Below are 15,184 nucleotides of genomic sequence, written 5' to 3' on the forward strand. Positions count from 1 at the left end.
CAAACCATTCTTGGTCTTGATTTTGGTCTAGAAGTATGTTGAGCAATGGCAGATACATGTTAAAGCACGGGCCAAGACAACATTATGTGACCAATTACAACCATAAATGGACAGTGTAACATGTGGATCAAACAGACAACCGAATTCGGGCTTGGGTTGGTCAAGCTGTCTAGTGGTTAGGTAGCACCAAGGTCCACAGACCCCAATGTCAGGCTGCCAAGTTGGCCCAACAAGAGGCCTAGTTGGGGCTCTCACACCGTTATATCTATTTTTGCAAAATTTTTGCTCTCTTAATTTTTCCCGTCCACAGCCTTTCTTGCTCTCTGATTTCTTTCCCAGTCAGAACCTTTCTGAATTTGTAGAATAATTGTCACTGTCACACACTAATCCAGTTGGGACACGTACAACAATACCTGGTTTGTTTTCCCATTGTTTAGTTCTAACATTAGGACATAACAACTGAGTTACCAAGCTTAAACAACTTAAACAAGGTACACAAGCCAACTGTTGGTTCAAAGGCAGTCAACAGCAAATCCATTGCTCAAATAATTATATGAATTAAGTTATCAAGGGAGAATTTCAAGAAAGCCAGCAAGTCATCACAAAAAAAAAACTTGGGTTCAAATTGTAGCACAATTATGTAAGTTTCACATGCCAGATTATTGGCAGCCAACAGACGTAGAAGGTTAACATTCTTAGCAGAGCATTTATTTTCTCAAAGGAATGGAATTGGTTTATAATTAAAGAAAAAAGACAACTAATGTGCAAAGGTGTGTTTGCCAACATAAAGGAGTAACTGGAATTGGACCAAATGACCAAAAAGGACAAAATCTTACGCAAATTTGTGTTTTCAATAAGTTCTTGTTATAATCATAGAGATCACTAAAGGTGAACAAACCCTACAACTCACCTTCTGCAACTGCCTTGAAAAAAGTAGAATCTTTAATAAAATCACTGGCTTTCCTTCCTTTCCAGTTCAAAAGAGAATCCGATATGGCAGAGGCAAAATATAAGCCAAGTGCATAAACTTTTACCCGAATGAAAGCAATGCTTTTCTCCCTAAAACCTGCAATGCTTAAAAAATGAAAGCCTCATTAAAAATTTTGTGGTGGAGAATCAAATGAGGAATATTGAATGTTTCTGTAAATGGACAGGCATAATACATTCTTTTTATTGTTATCATCACATGGCGGGCCAAGAACTGAGAACAACTTTCTCTTGACCAAATATGCAATGAAATAATGAAACAAGACAAAGCACATAAACTGTAAATGCAAAAGACCAAATGCACAAGAAATCCACCGAGTATCAACAAGATGAATCCACGATGACATAATGCATAGGAATATTAATCCACTAAGTACCAACAAGATGAATCCATGATGACATTATGCACAAGAATGTGAATCCACTGAGGTGATAAAAAGAGCTATCTCACACCCCACAAGCTCCCTCTATTCATACATTGTCATATTCACTTTAGCAATTTCTTTGATACTAAAAAACCACTTTCTGCGTACTTTGTTTCTGCAATGTCTATATAATTCTTTACCTAACGAGTTACCACCTTTCATGATTGGAACTCGAGCATATTAGGGTAAAGCTCGCACATAGAAGGATTAAGGCCTTGAAGTATGGACTAGATCTACCAGAAACAGACAGTTACAATCAGCAAGATGGCATGATCATGAAATGTTTGTACAATGTGCATGTGTAAGCTAAAAGCTTAAAATGCACATAAACTTGCATAGAAAACTCGTACGAAGATTTCGACGCTATTTTTGTAATTTACTTGTAAAAAGCTTTTAATGGGCAATTTCTTAAATTTTAGGAGCCTTGAAACAGCCTAAAAATGCTAGTTCTAAAAAATAGGAATGACATTCTAAAAATAGTAAGTTTTGGTTCTAGCAATGCTAACTAAATTTGGTTGTTTCTATTCTTGATAGTCCTCAACCCAAAAAAAAAAGCCCATAGAGAAGAGACAAGTATCAAGACACTTGTCACACAAGCTTCCGAGTGTCCTATAACTTATCACATCTTATGACATGTGAGTGGACACTTGTCTCGTGCTACACCACTTTCCCTTACAGTAGCTCTTCCCTTTCTCCTATGAAGAGAGCTCATTTTTTCTCATTCTTCATCAATATTCTTAGCTGTAAACTCTTGTACAACAGCTAAAGATAGCCTAAAGTTGGCCCCATCCATCTTCATCTCAAGCTCTTCTTCCATTTTAAAAACAAGAAGAAAGCCATATCGATGTACTACTATTTAGACAAGGGACTGTAGGTGGAGCTTATGTTGATGGTAGGCTGCAATCAATTGGTCATTCACAATAGGCCAGCATTAAATTTCAGCCAATGTTGGTAATGAAACTCTAAAATTTCTCTTTGTGCAGCTTCCTCTCTATGCTCTCGATCAATTTACGGCTTCCCTCAAGATCTCAGCCAAATGTAGTCCCAATACTAAACCCTGATTTACAATAGAAATTAGGATTTTCCAACCACCCTGGGAAGAGTACTCAGAAATTGAGGCCTAGTACTTCAAATTCAACAACTAACCAAGGATTTGGAATGCACTACCGCGTTGAGCATTGTATCTACTCATTATTCATTAATTCATCTTCAGTGTTCATTGTCTCTAAGCTACACTAACCCTATTGCATTCTTTTATTAGTCTATGCTTTGTCATACGTTTGTGTTTGTTATCTATAGATGAGTATTTCTTTGCAAATACAATAGTCAGCCCCAATATGCAGCTTGGAGTGTCAATTTGAGTGCCAAATAGAGGTAGAAGGGTGACATAGAAAAATGAGGACTGGCTAAATGAATAGATGATGCAATGGAGTGAGAGATGCTAGTTGTAAATAGCCAATCACTACCAAAATTGGCCACCTAGGTCAAGCTGCGCATACTCTCTGTCCAACATGCCAACAAAATACACATGCATAGGACCTCCACCTAGATTGTCTAGTACAAAAAAAATAATGGACAAATACAATATCAAAGCTTCAAATGTCCTCATCTAGACTCTAGCTCAAACTAAGGCTCACAAGCAGGGTTGTCTACTTCCAACAAACGGATCAATCTGTCTAATCCTCCATACCATCCGGTACGATCCACCCAATCCCATCTAGACCCGTCCGATGGGTTCCCTGCTACATGTCCAGCCGATCAAAAGCACCCGTTTTCCTATGCATCTGCTACCCCATTTCCCTATCATTTTCTGCAGGCTGCAACAGCCACTCTCCAACAACTCCATCAATAATCATCCATCACATTCTCTCTCTCATTCATTGTCTCTCTCTCTCCCCCCCTTCTCTCTCACATGTTGATGAGACAAGACACTAATGGCACTCATCAATGTGACATCTCTCTCTCTTCCCCCTCCACACTTCTCTCTCTCTCAATCATCAAGATTCAATGGATTATGGCCATGTGGCATGGATGAATCATGTTGGGCCATTGTCCATCATACATACACTCTCTCTCATTCTCTCCTTCCCCCTTCTCCTTCCTCACCAACTCTAAACCCTAAAATACTCTCCCTCTCTATAAAAATCTCTCCCTCTCCCCCCATCTCCTTCATCCTTCAAGCATTCTCTACTCCCTCAAGCACTCTTGTCATCTCAAGCTCTCTAGTCGCTCAAGCTATATCTACTTCCTCAACTTCTCTACCCTTTTTACTCCCTCAATCACTCCACCCCCTACCCTTGAGTCTCCAAATCCATCTTCTTGAGTCTCAATCCTCTCTCTCTCTCTCTCTCTCTCTCTCTCTCTCTCTCTCTCTCTCTCCACCCAATCATCAATGGCACCTCGTCTTCATAAGACCTTTCGCTTATATTGTGCCGACTTCAAACAAGTGAAGGAGAAATCCAACAATTGCAAGTGGCAATGCAAGCATGGCCCCAAGATCCTGTCACCCATCTCCTCATTCACATATGCAAATTAGGAGTGGAGGACACACCATGCCCTACCATTCCCAACAATGTCCACCTAGAACGAAAATACTTACCATTAAAGCCGCACAAAGGCATTTCAAGGGCAAGCGAGGAGGTAGTGTCTCTCGATCATAGGGCCTTGAATCATGAAGAAAATTCCTCTCCAACCATCTCCATTTCCTCTGTTGGAGGGGCCGCCTCTCCCATTGACGAGAAGCCATCCAAGTGGGATACCTATGCTGAAGAGGCAAGACACACTTGCCTAAGCAACAAGCCAAGTACTCGATCCTCTCTCTTTTCTCAAAGAGAGCAAAGGCAAGCCGAAATAGAGATTGCATGCACCATAATTGAGTGCAATCTCTCTTTCCACATCCTTAAAGTGGACTGATGGAAGCACATGATAAAATCAATTGCCGCCGTCAGTCCATGCGAGGGATGGTATGATATCATATACTATGACATGCATACAAGGAAACTTGATGAGAAGAAAGTCAATTGCCGCCGTCAGTCCATGCGAGGGATGGTATGATATCATATACTATGACATGCATACAAGGAAACTTGATGAGAAGAAAGAGAGGATTGATAAGTCACTTGAGTCCATGCATGCTAGTTGGGCAAATTACGGGTGTTGTATCCTATCCAATGGATGAAGCAACTATAAAAAAAGAGGGAGTATCAATATCCTTGTCTCTTGGCCGCTTGGTATGTATATCCTACAAGCAATGGTGTTGAGAGCGCGGCTAACAGAAGCGTGAAGATTTGCAGCAAAGGAAGTGTGCATGTGAGTGAGAGTGAGAGTGATCGAGAGAGTACAAGCTGATTTAGGTGTACCAACAATGTATTGGTACACAAAGAATAATATGTATTTATACTTAGGGCACGTAAGGGTGCATTCACATGTACAACATAATAATACACGTGTACAATATACAGAGGTGAATAAAGGACCTTTACATCCCAACAACCTCCCACTTAAAGGTCCGAAGTGAACCTTTAACCAACTCCCACTAGTCATATGCAATGCTCATGCTGAGTCTTGCTTAGACTTTTAGTGAAAACATCTGCAAGGTTGTCCTGTATTTTGATCTTGGTCAATGTGATTAGACCATCTTCTAGAATCTATCTGATAAAGTGATATCGCACATCTATATGCTTTGTGCGTGAATGATACATGGCATTCTTAGCCAGATACACAGCACTCTGACTATCACATCTCAACACAGGAGTACTCATAGACACGCCAACAACCTCTGCAAGTCTGCTCAACCATATAGCTTCCTTACAAGCTTTAGTAGTATAGCTGATATGTATTCAGCTTCAATAGTACTCAGTGCTACAATGTTCTGCAACCTGAAGCACCAAAAGACGGCCCCACCAACAACTGTAAAGACATACCCACTAGTGAACCTGCAAGTGTCTAAGTCACCTGCCATGTCTACATCACAATAGCCCTGCAAACTAAGTGCACCCTGCCCATAGCAAATACACTTCCTTTGTGTACCCTTTAGATATCTAAGAATACACTTGACAGCCTCCCAATGTGGTTTGCTAGGATTTGACATAAACCTACTAACAACTCCCACTACATGAGCAATATCTGGACAAGTAGCGACCATAGCATACATAAGAGAGCCAAATGCTGATGCATAAAAGACTCCCTTCATAGCATTGGCTTCCATGTCATCTTTTGGGCTGTTGGCTTTACTAAGCTTAAGATATAGAGGTAAGGGCACCCCAAGGGGCTTAGCTTCAGCTGTGTTAAATCTATCCAGTACCTTCAATGTACTTCTCTTGAGATAAGAACAGCAATTTTTGTGTTCTATCCTTGCAAATCCTCATGCCCAATATATGCTCTGCATTTCCCAAATCTTTCATGGAGAAAGCTGATTTCAACTGATCTTTGAGAGCATCTAAGCTAGTCTTTCTTTTCCCAACTAGCAACATATCATCCACATACAAGTATAATGGGGTTGCCACCTGTATCCTTTTTCATGTACAAACAAGGATCTACATGGTTGCATATAAACCCATGAGAGAGCATAAAAGTGTCAAACTTTTTGTACCACTGCCGTGGTACTCGCTTTAGCCCATGCAAGCTGCATTTTAGTTTACACACCAACTGCTCTTTTCTAGAAACTACAAAGCCCTCGGGCTGTTTCATGTAGATCTCCTCATCAATGTCACCATGCAGAAAAGTTGTTTTCACATCCATTTGGTACAACTCTAAATCCAATACAGCAGTGAGAGCAAAAAGAACATGTAGAGTGGTCATCTTCACAAGAGTTAAGAAGACCTCTTGGAAGTCAATCCCTTCCTTCTGTGCATAACCTTTGGCAACCAATTTGCCTTGTACTTGGGTTTCCCATCAATTGTCCTTACTTTGTAAACCCATTTTTTTAGAAGAGGCTTTATTCCTTTGGGCAACAACACAAGATCCCAAGTATCATTAGCATACAACGATTTAATCTCTTCCTGCATAGCTAGCTCCCACTTACTGCTGAATTTGCATGACTTGGCCTCTTTATATGTAAGAGGCTCACCCTCATCTGTAAGCATTACATAGTGCAAAGAGGGGTCATACCTATGTGACTGCCTTCTTAAGCGTGTAGACCTGCGTACCCAATAATCTACATTCTCCAGAATTAGGTCAACATCTGGAGGCATGTTATTTTCAGTATTTATTGGCTATTGTAAGCCATTTTCAGCATGCTGTTCATGCTGTACAACATCTTCATTTCCATTTCCAGCACTTACATTTTCATAATCAGAAAGCCTTTCTTGTTGTCCATGACCTCCTTGTGCTTCTATTTGTTGTCCATCATCATCTAGCTCAAAGATAACCAGCTGATCATCAATTTCAGCCTGTGGTACAACATCATGAGGCTCCTCATTTGAAGTAATAGATAGCTGCAAATTCTGAAATTTGGCCTTTTTCATGTCTTCATCAGAGGCTAAAGTACTTTTCAGCAACTTTGCCTCATTAAACACAACATTACAGCTGTGAACAATTTTCTTGGACTATGGTAACCACACTCTATAGCCAAATTCATCCTCATCACCATAGCCCATGAAAATGCCTTTGGTGGATTTCGGGTCAAGTTTACTCCTCAGCTCATCTCTAACATGCACAAAAGCATCACAACCGAATATTCGTAAATGGTCATATGAGGCTGATTTGCCAGACCAAACCTCCTCAAGGATGCTATTATTTAAGGACCTGTTTGGAGACACTCTCTCACATAAAGTCCTATTGTATCTTTCAACCACACCATTTGAAGAAGGGCTATAAGGAGTTGTAAGCTCCCTCTTGATTCCACGCAAGTCACAAAAAGACTTAAACTCAGTAGATGTGAACCCACCCCCATTATCAGTTCTCAAGCATTTCAGCTTTCTACCTCTCTGAGCGGTAACAAATGCATGAAAAGTTTTAAAAACAGCAAACACTTCACTTTTATTTTTCAACAGATAAACCCAAATCTTCCTGGAATAATCATCAATAAAAGAGACAAGATATGCAGCACCACCCAACAATTTCACAGGCATACTACATACATCAAAATGCACTAAGACCAAGACATTGGACTTACGAGAGACATTAGAGTAAAAGGCATTTTTCATTTTCTTTCCAAACTGACAGTCATTACAAAAATCAAGTTTAGAGCCTTTTCCATCAACCCTCTTCAAAGAGGTAAGGACATCAAGTCCTTTCTGGCTCATATGGCCTAATCTCTTGTGCCACAACTCCAAATGACAGCCAATTTCAGCACCTGCAAGAAACTTGTCATTCAAAGCTTTACAGTGCAAACAATACAAAGTGCCCTTCTTGGCTTCTTTTGCAATCAGCATGGAACCCTTTTTCAATTTCCACAAACCACCAACAAACAATGTAGTGTAACCATGCAAGTCAAGCTATCCAACAAATAGTAAACTCTTCTTGATGCCATGCACATATCTGACATCTTTCAACACAAGCTCTTGTCCATTATCCAAAGACAAGTGTACAAACATAGCAAAACACTCCAAGCAAGGAGTTACATGGAAAAAGCCACTAGAGCCTACAATCCAAGTCTGAGTGACACCATCATCAACTGACAAAAGTGCATCAATCACATCAGCCTTGGTAATCTACGTATCCTACATGTGACATACAAGGGCGTCATAATCTACTGCACATAGTACATCAACCTCTCCATCAGAGACCTCCTCTATGACTACACTGGAGGCCACATTGGCCTTTTCCTTGCCTTTGGCTACCTCAAATGCATCTGTCTTATCCTCTTTCTTCTTTTTGTCTCCTGCATTCTTCTCTCTCTTGTTCCTTCTTGTAGTACCTACAATCACGCTTCTTATGGCCCTTCCGACCACACTAATAGTAAGTAACATCACTCTTTTCCTTTCCTTTGCTCTTGCTTCTGCTTCTCTATCTAGCATTTCCATTTTCTTTTCAGCCTTGCCTCTAACATTGTAAGCTGAGTTGCTAACTTCTCCACTAAACTTAAGTCTAATTTCTTCATTCAAGATTGAACCCCTCACACCGTCATACGAAAGATCAGGGTTATTACTGAGAGAAACTACCAAGGTCTCCTAGGAATTAGGCAGTGTCATGATCGAAAAGATCGCCCTCAACTTATCATCAAAATCCAAATTAGCATCCTTGAGATGATTTAAAATACCAATAAATGCACTCAAGTGCTCAGCTACAAGCTTGGACTCATCCAACCGCATATTCACCAACTTGCACATTAAATGCACCTGATTAACAGGTGTGGTGATCTCATAGGTAGTTTTCAACTTCTCCCATATTGCATGACCAGTATCTAAGCCCTTAATGTCTATCAAAATGTCATCAGTGGCACCCATCTTTATATAAGCCACAGCCTTTTTGTTGACTTTGGCCCAATCTGCATCAGACATTTGTACGGGTTTATCTTCCTGCAAAGCATCCTCATAATCCTTTAAGAACAATATGCCCTACATACGATCTTTCCAAAGGTCAAAACCCTAACCATCAAACCATTTAATTTCCATCAAACTCTTAATGTCAAAACTAGAAGAACTTGCTGCCATTTTTTACCACAAACACGAGTGTAAATGCACTGAACTACAAGAGCACAAGCTAAACCAACAAAATACACTGTTGTTGCCCAACCAGCAATAAACCTCTGCTGTTTTTACATAAACCAGCCACCACACGGGCAAATACTGCAGAAATTTACCAGAATCTGCAAAATTTTCCAAATTTCCAGGTCCAACAGTGCGTAAATGTCAGTCAATTTGACCCAACTAAGCAAAATTTCATTAATACATGAAAAACCCCAATTATTCTAGGTCCAATGTCAAGAGGGGGAGGGCTTGGGGCGGGGGGGACCAGCCCGTCCTGTCACATGACGTGACCTGTGGCCTGGTCACGCTCCTGCGTGTTGATTGCAAGAGTCACCTTAGTCTCCCTGGTCACCCGCTTCTCGCCTATCTACTCGCCTACTGGCCATGCTCTTGTGTGAACCATTGTATCTCTAATACCAGTTGTTGAGAGCACGGCTAATGGAAGCATGAAGATTTGCAATAGGGGAAGTGAGGAAGTGAGTGAGAGTGAGAGTGACCGAGAGAGTACGAGATGATTTGGGCGTACCAACAATGTGTTGGTACACAAACAATAAAATGTATTTATACTTAGGGCACATAAGGATGCATTCACATATACAACATAATAATACACGTGTACAATACACGGAGGTGAATAAAGGACCTTTACATCCCAACATGGAGGATGCTGGCACAAGGGAAAGGAGAACCACAAGCTCCTTCATGTATCAATAATACATACAGCAAGCCATCATTGAGATAATTGATTTGTTTACTTGCAAGTTACTTTTTGAATTTATTAATTTATTTTCTTGAAAATTCTCAAACATGTTGATTCTAACTTCATTATGTGTGATCTTGTACATCAATGCACAAAACATTGTGCAAGTTGTCACAGACAAGACCTCTAATTGCACCTCTATAGGACGGAAACTTGAGGCCGAAATTTCGTCCATAGTATGGACATCATGCACCACACATTGCCTAGATCTTCTTATGGAAGATATAGACACGTTGAAGTGGGTAAAGAGGATGGTGGACAATGCTTGCACAATCGTCACTTTCATCAATGACAAGGTCTAAGTTCTTGCGATTTATCGCTCATGCTCGAACTTGGAGTTGAAAAAGCCTTCAAAGACATGCTTTGCGGCCATGTGGCTTCTCGTCAAGTATCTATATAATGTTCACAACAAGCTTCAAAAGACGGTCGTGTCTAATGAGTTCAAGGAGTGGCTTAAAGAAGAGTCATCGAGTCAAGCAAAGGCCGTTCAATGGCTTTGCTTGAAGGAGGAATTTGGATGGATGTGAGGGGCACTGTCATTGCCATTACACCAATATACAAGGTGCTTCGCATCACCGGCACGGAGAGGTCCACTATCAGCCTCCTCTATTATGTTATGGCAGAGGCAATAGTGGAGATATAAGCATCGACCATCTTGGATGAGGAGGCTTCTTCATAGTAGGAATCTCCTTCTTTTTTTCAAATTTTTATCATGATTCAAAGTTCTTTTAATTTTTAGAATTTAAATTGTCTCACTTTCTCTCTTTCCATCGTCCAAGAATGATGTACCCTCTATCTCTTCCTCTAGATTTCTCTTTTGTTCCTTTGTAGTGACATCTTGGACACCATGTCAAAAAGAGATGCTATTCTCTTTTTTATGAAAGAGATAGGAGTGGATGAAGCAACCCATCCATGGGTTTGTAGTGCCCTTGCATCTTACATTTAAGAAGCCCTCTCTATTTACGGATGCAAATATCCTTGCCGATTGTAATGCCTTTCTTCTGAAGGTTTTGTTAGAAGCACACCATGGTGCCTTCCTCCAAGAGCTCATAAACTATAGTAATCAAAGGAACACTGCTTTTTGCTTCCATAGTTTGTTAGAAGGTAAAGCCTTTTTTTTAATGGGAATCGTTTGGCTACCAATTGCCCCACCTTCACAAAAAGACTTTATGCATTCTTGCACAAGTTTGCAACAAAATCTCTAATCTCTTAAATTGTCATTTTTTTATATTGATTTTAGCTATAAGTTTGATTTTTGAAGTTTAAACATATTTTCCTATCCTATGTGCTTCAGACTTGCTCATCGGGTGCATGTTAGAGGAATTGATCTATCTATTCCCTCGTGTATACAAAAATTTGCAACAATCTTAGCACGTGACAATTGGAGGGACTAAATTATTGTCACTCCAATTTACCCATGCTACATAGTATGCATGAGATATCTATGGCAAGACAATTATACCATATCTATACACTTGTTACTATGTTACTTTATTCACAAAATTGAATCATGTTATATGATATTCTTGAGTCTTGAAAGTTGAATCTTGTTTCAACTCTCTTTTGCACTAAGTTGTCAGTTAAGTCTCTAAATGTATGTTATAAGTCCAAACATTAAGTATAGACTATAAATTATTTGTTTAAAAAATTTTAATCAGATGTAGATCCAAGATTTATTAGTCCAAGTAGTACCGTAATAGTATTGGACGATACTAATCGAACGCCATCGGATGTGACAACCCTGCTCACAAGTAAGAGATGACTATACATGACACCCATAATTGCTAACAGCAGCTACCTAAACACTTGCTCCAATTCCCATCAAGCCTATTAATTATTGATTAGCATTTCAAGGTCCATGGTTTGAAGTACAAGCATGTATGCATAAATGCCCATGCACTTGGCCTTGCATAATCTCAAATGCTTGGGAAGTATCCAAAGTTGCATAATCTACAAGGTGGCATTGTAACTCTATTTCTATAGTGGTCATATATCATCCCAAAAGGGTTTCCTTTCCCTCCTTACAAAGATGAAAGTCCTAACAACTTGGGCTACACACTTTTGAGCGAGTACCCCCTTACCTGCCTTTAAAAGATGAGAATCCTAACCACTTAGGCTACACAATTTTAAACACATACCACCTTGAAACACAGACACAAATGTGCAAGCGTGCAGAGTTTCAAACACCTACCCCCTTAACACACATACACTCACTCACTCACCTCCTTTTTCTATAATATTTCAACTTATTATATAGGAAACTTCGAATAAGTGAAAAATCACCATAAAGTACAAAGATAAGAAAAAGATATTACAAAAACTTGATCATTTTATATGCCAAAGTCCAAGGGTTGAAAGTTAAAGGGAAAAAACTGCACTCAAAAGAGAAGGCAGGTTAGAGCTCTTGTTGGGAATTTCATAAGCACCAATAACTACTTGGCCGTAAGCACCAAGCAACCCTATGTACTAATCTTTCAAAATGATTCTAATTTACAATGGACTGTGCAACCCGCTTTGACTCATGAGAAAGATCCATGAAGAATTTCTGTTGTACTGAACAAGAGATTGAAAAAGGTTGCTCTTTTTCACGCAATTTGTTGCCACCACAACATTGTGCAGGCGTAATACTGCAGAAGCCTCTTGATGACAAGGCTTCACACATGAGAAAGATCCATAAAGCCTTTTTTGTTATAAGAACCACCAGATTGTGAAGGATGCACCTTTTCGCTCTAATCCATACCACCACGGTATCTTGTAACTGTTGTATTGCAAGGGCTCCTGAGGACAAGGCTCATCGTAACAAAAAGAACAGTCCAAGCATGCGTCCCCAAGTCCTGGTCTATATCTGTCAGAGTCACTATCTAAATGAAAGGCTGCTTTGAGGTATTAATTGCTTGTCCCTCACCATGAACAGCCATCTGCAACTGCTAATCCACAATCAATGTTTGTTATGGCTGATGTAAAGCAGACTGAACTAAAAAGGTCTGGATACTCATGCATTGATGCCCGTTTTCATGGTGATTGTCTTCCATGATAAAGCCTAAAAAGGGTTATACAGCAGGACCATGTAGACATCATTCACGTTGCTTCTTTTTATCTTTAGGCAGGGCAGAATGATCAATTCATAGGGTACTACACAGTTACTGTTTAAAACCTTGTGTACACACCTGTACATGCACACACACGTGTGCCTGTGTGCATCCAATGAGTGTACACATACAAACCGAAACAAATGCATGCAGGGACACCACTAACACTACAGGTGCATGCGTCCAGGTGAATGTGCAGCACAAATGCGTACATGGAAACATAAGCACAAACACATTTCTTGCTGTTCCATGCAGTAGCTATACACATCATGCCATGCAAAGACAGACCTGGATTATGTCTTTAAGTCCACATTAACTTTATTAAAACAAGGTGGAAAAAACACATAGTGCAAGGTTACATTGAAATTCAAAAACATGCAACAAGTTTGAATAGTGTGACTAACTGTATTTCAGCACCAAAGCACTCGTGTCAAGTCTTAGAGAAGAAGCAGAACATGTATTAGAGCTTCTTAAATCCTATTTGCCTTTGAAGCTCAGTAATCGTAGTTAGCAAACTACCTGTGCCACAAAGAGAGAGTTTATCTGAGCCATCTGGAAGCAAAAGCGATGTCGTGAACTTCACATTGGTAGCTGGCTCTACCTCAACATCCTTCGTTCCCACTGCAGTTTTCAATTTGAAAGCATTGAATCAAGAATTTTTTGATTGCACAAACAGAAATTATGCATCTCACCTCACGTTCTCAGTATATGAAAGCAAGCAATAAGATACATCATGCAGATGAGTCCAGAAAAGGATTACTGCATTGCACACAGAAAGCTGTGCACAAAGGCTGCCCCAACCTCCCCCCCCGTCCCCAAATGCAGGGCACTTAAAAAGTGTGCTCGAAGTAAATCAATCGAAGCGATCAAGTAGGAACTTATATGCACAGTACTATAGCTGCAGACATAAATGCGAGTTTTATTAACATTATGTTACACTAAAGCTGATCTACATTTTCAATTCTCCTTGCAAGACAATAGAATCCTACATCTGTGAAGACATCATCAGATTAGCCTAAATGAGGTTGTCTATATTGTATTGTAGTAAAACTGATCTACATTGTCAATTCTCTTTGCAAGATCGTAGATGCTATCATGCGAATCGTACATCTGGGACTAGCTATACCAGTAAAGATACGATAATGGCAACACAATGAGGCTCACCTGCACATGCTACCGGTGACCGCGGGGCCTGCCGGGGCACCAAAGCCCTCGAAGCGCCCAAATACAGAAGAGGATTGGGATACGCCTTGTGGAGCGCACACCTGGAGGCAGCTTGATGAGCGAACGTCAACATAACCGAAGGGAAAGAAGATGATGCAGAGGAAGGAGCCTCGCCAAAGGTCATTTCCATGACCGCTTGCATCGCCATAGCCATAGCTTATGCCACTTGTGATGGGTCCGAACGAACACTGCTAAAACGGTTATTAACTATGGCTCATTGTGGAAAGTGGTCGGAACTCCATACAACAAGTGTGATAGCAATTGACTAATACCATGCATGCATGATAGGTATGATAACAATGGACTCACATCAATAGGTCACATTCTCTAACCTCATTAGCCAAATGAAATAAGAGTACAACCTAAAATGAAACAAGAGTGAAAACTTACATAGTCATATGTTGTCTACTAAAAAGCAGATCTAACCAAGTCTAAAAATCGAATCAAGCTAAGTCTAAACTATCCATACAAATGTATTGAGTTAATCTACCCTTACATTCTCAACTATGGGATCATGTCTCTATGGAGGTCATGGGTGTCTCGAGTGCTTTATGTCCTAGAATTTCTTCCAAGATTTCTTATCATGTGGAGCTTCATCCAAACGATTTAGATGAATTAGATGTTTTGTGAACCATGTTTCAAATAAGATGCCCTTTCTTTGCCATCTAATCAGAACACATTTGATTGCAAAAGATATGTGACTCAACTCATTTAGATCTATGAAAATGGTAAGTGATTTCAAACTTAAAGCAATAAACTTTAGGGTTTCTTAATAATTTGGGCATGGTAATAAAGCAATAGCAAAGTTGCTTTTGACTTTAGCAATACCTCTAGCAATGACAAGTGACCCCCCGTCCCAAAGAAGAAGCACAAACAAGATAGAGACAACATTTTAGAGAGAGCTAGTTTTATTGCTTTGGGATTAGAATTACCTTGCCACTTTTGGCCCAAATGGGATGTCTTTTGCAATAATTATAAGTAGGTTAGATTAATATATTGGTAAGTTAGGTTAGTATATTAGGAGATTTGGTGGTAGGCTTGGTTAGGATTTTTCTAGATAAGTTAGTG

At 39.9% G+C, this 15,184-nt stretch overlaps 1 protein-coding gene across 4 annotated transcripts in view; it reads right to left on the bottom strand.

The window, feature by feature from the left end:
- Nucleotides 1-14,373, bottom strand: part of FAP3 (Chalcone-flavanone isomerase family protein) — a 36,138-nt gene extending 21,765 nt beyond the window's left edge. For 2 of the 4 annotated variants that reach the window (XM_087671298.1, XM_087671289.1), the window contains exons 1-3: nt 14,057-14,369; nt 13,412-13,513; nt 911-1,066 (exon numbers count right to left, since the gene is read on the bottom strand). In XM_087671298.1, the coding sequence (XP_087527424.1) occupies nt 911-1,066; nt 13,412-13,513; nt 14,057-14,270 (472 nt within the window). In that variant the 5' untranslated portion in view covers nt 14,271-14,369. Of the gene's footprint in view, nt 1-910; nt 1,067-13,411; nt 13,514-14,056 lie in introns of all 4 variants that reach the window. The other 2 variants (XM_087671306.1, XM_087671315.1) reach the window with 2 other exon arrangements.
- Nucleotides 14,374-15,184: the final 811 nt, after the last annotated feature.

The sequence above is a fragment of the Lygodium microphyllum genome, chromosome 3 (assembly GCF_053477565.2).
Source record: "Lygodium microphyllum isolate KBCC chromosome 3, Lygodium_microphyllum_v1.1.10, whole genome shotgun sequence".
NCBI lineage: Eukaryota > Viridiplantae > Streptophyta > Polypodiopsida > Schizaeales > Lygodiaceae > Lygodium > Lygodium microphyllum.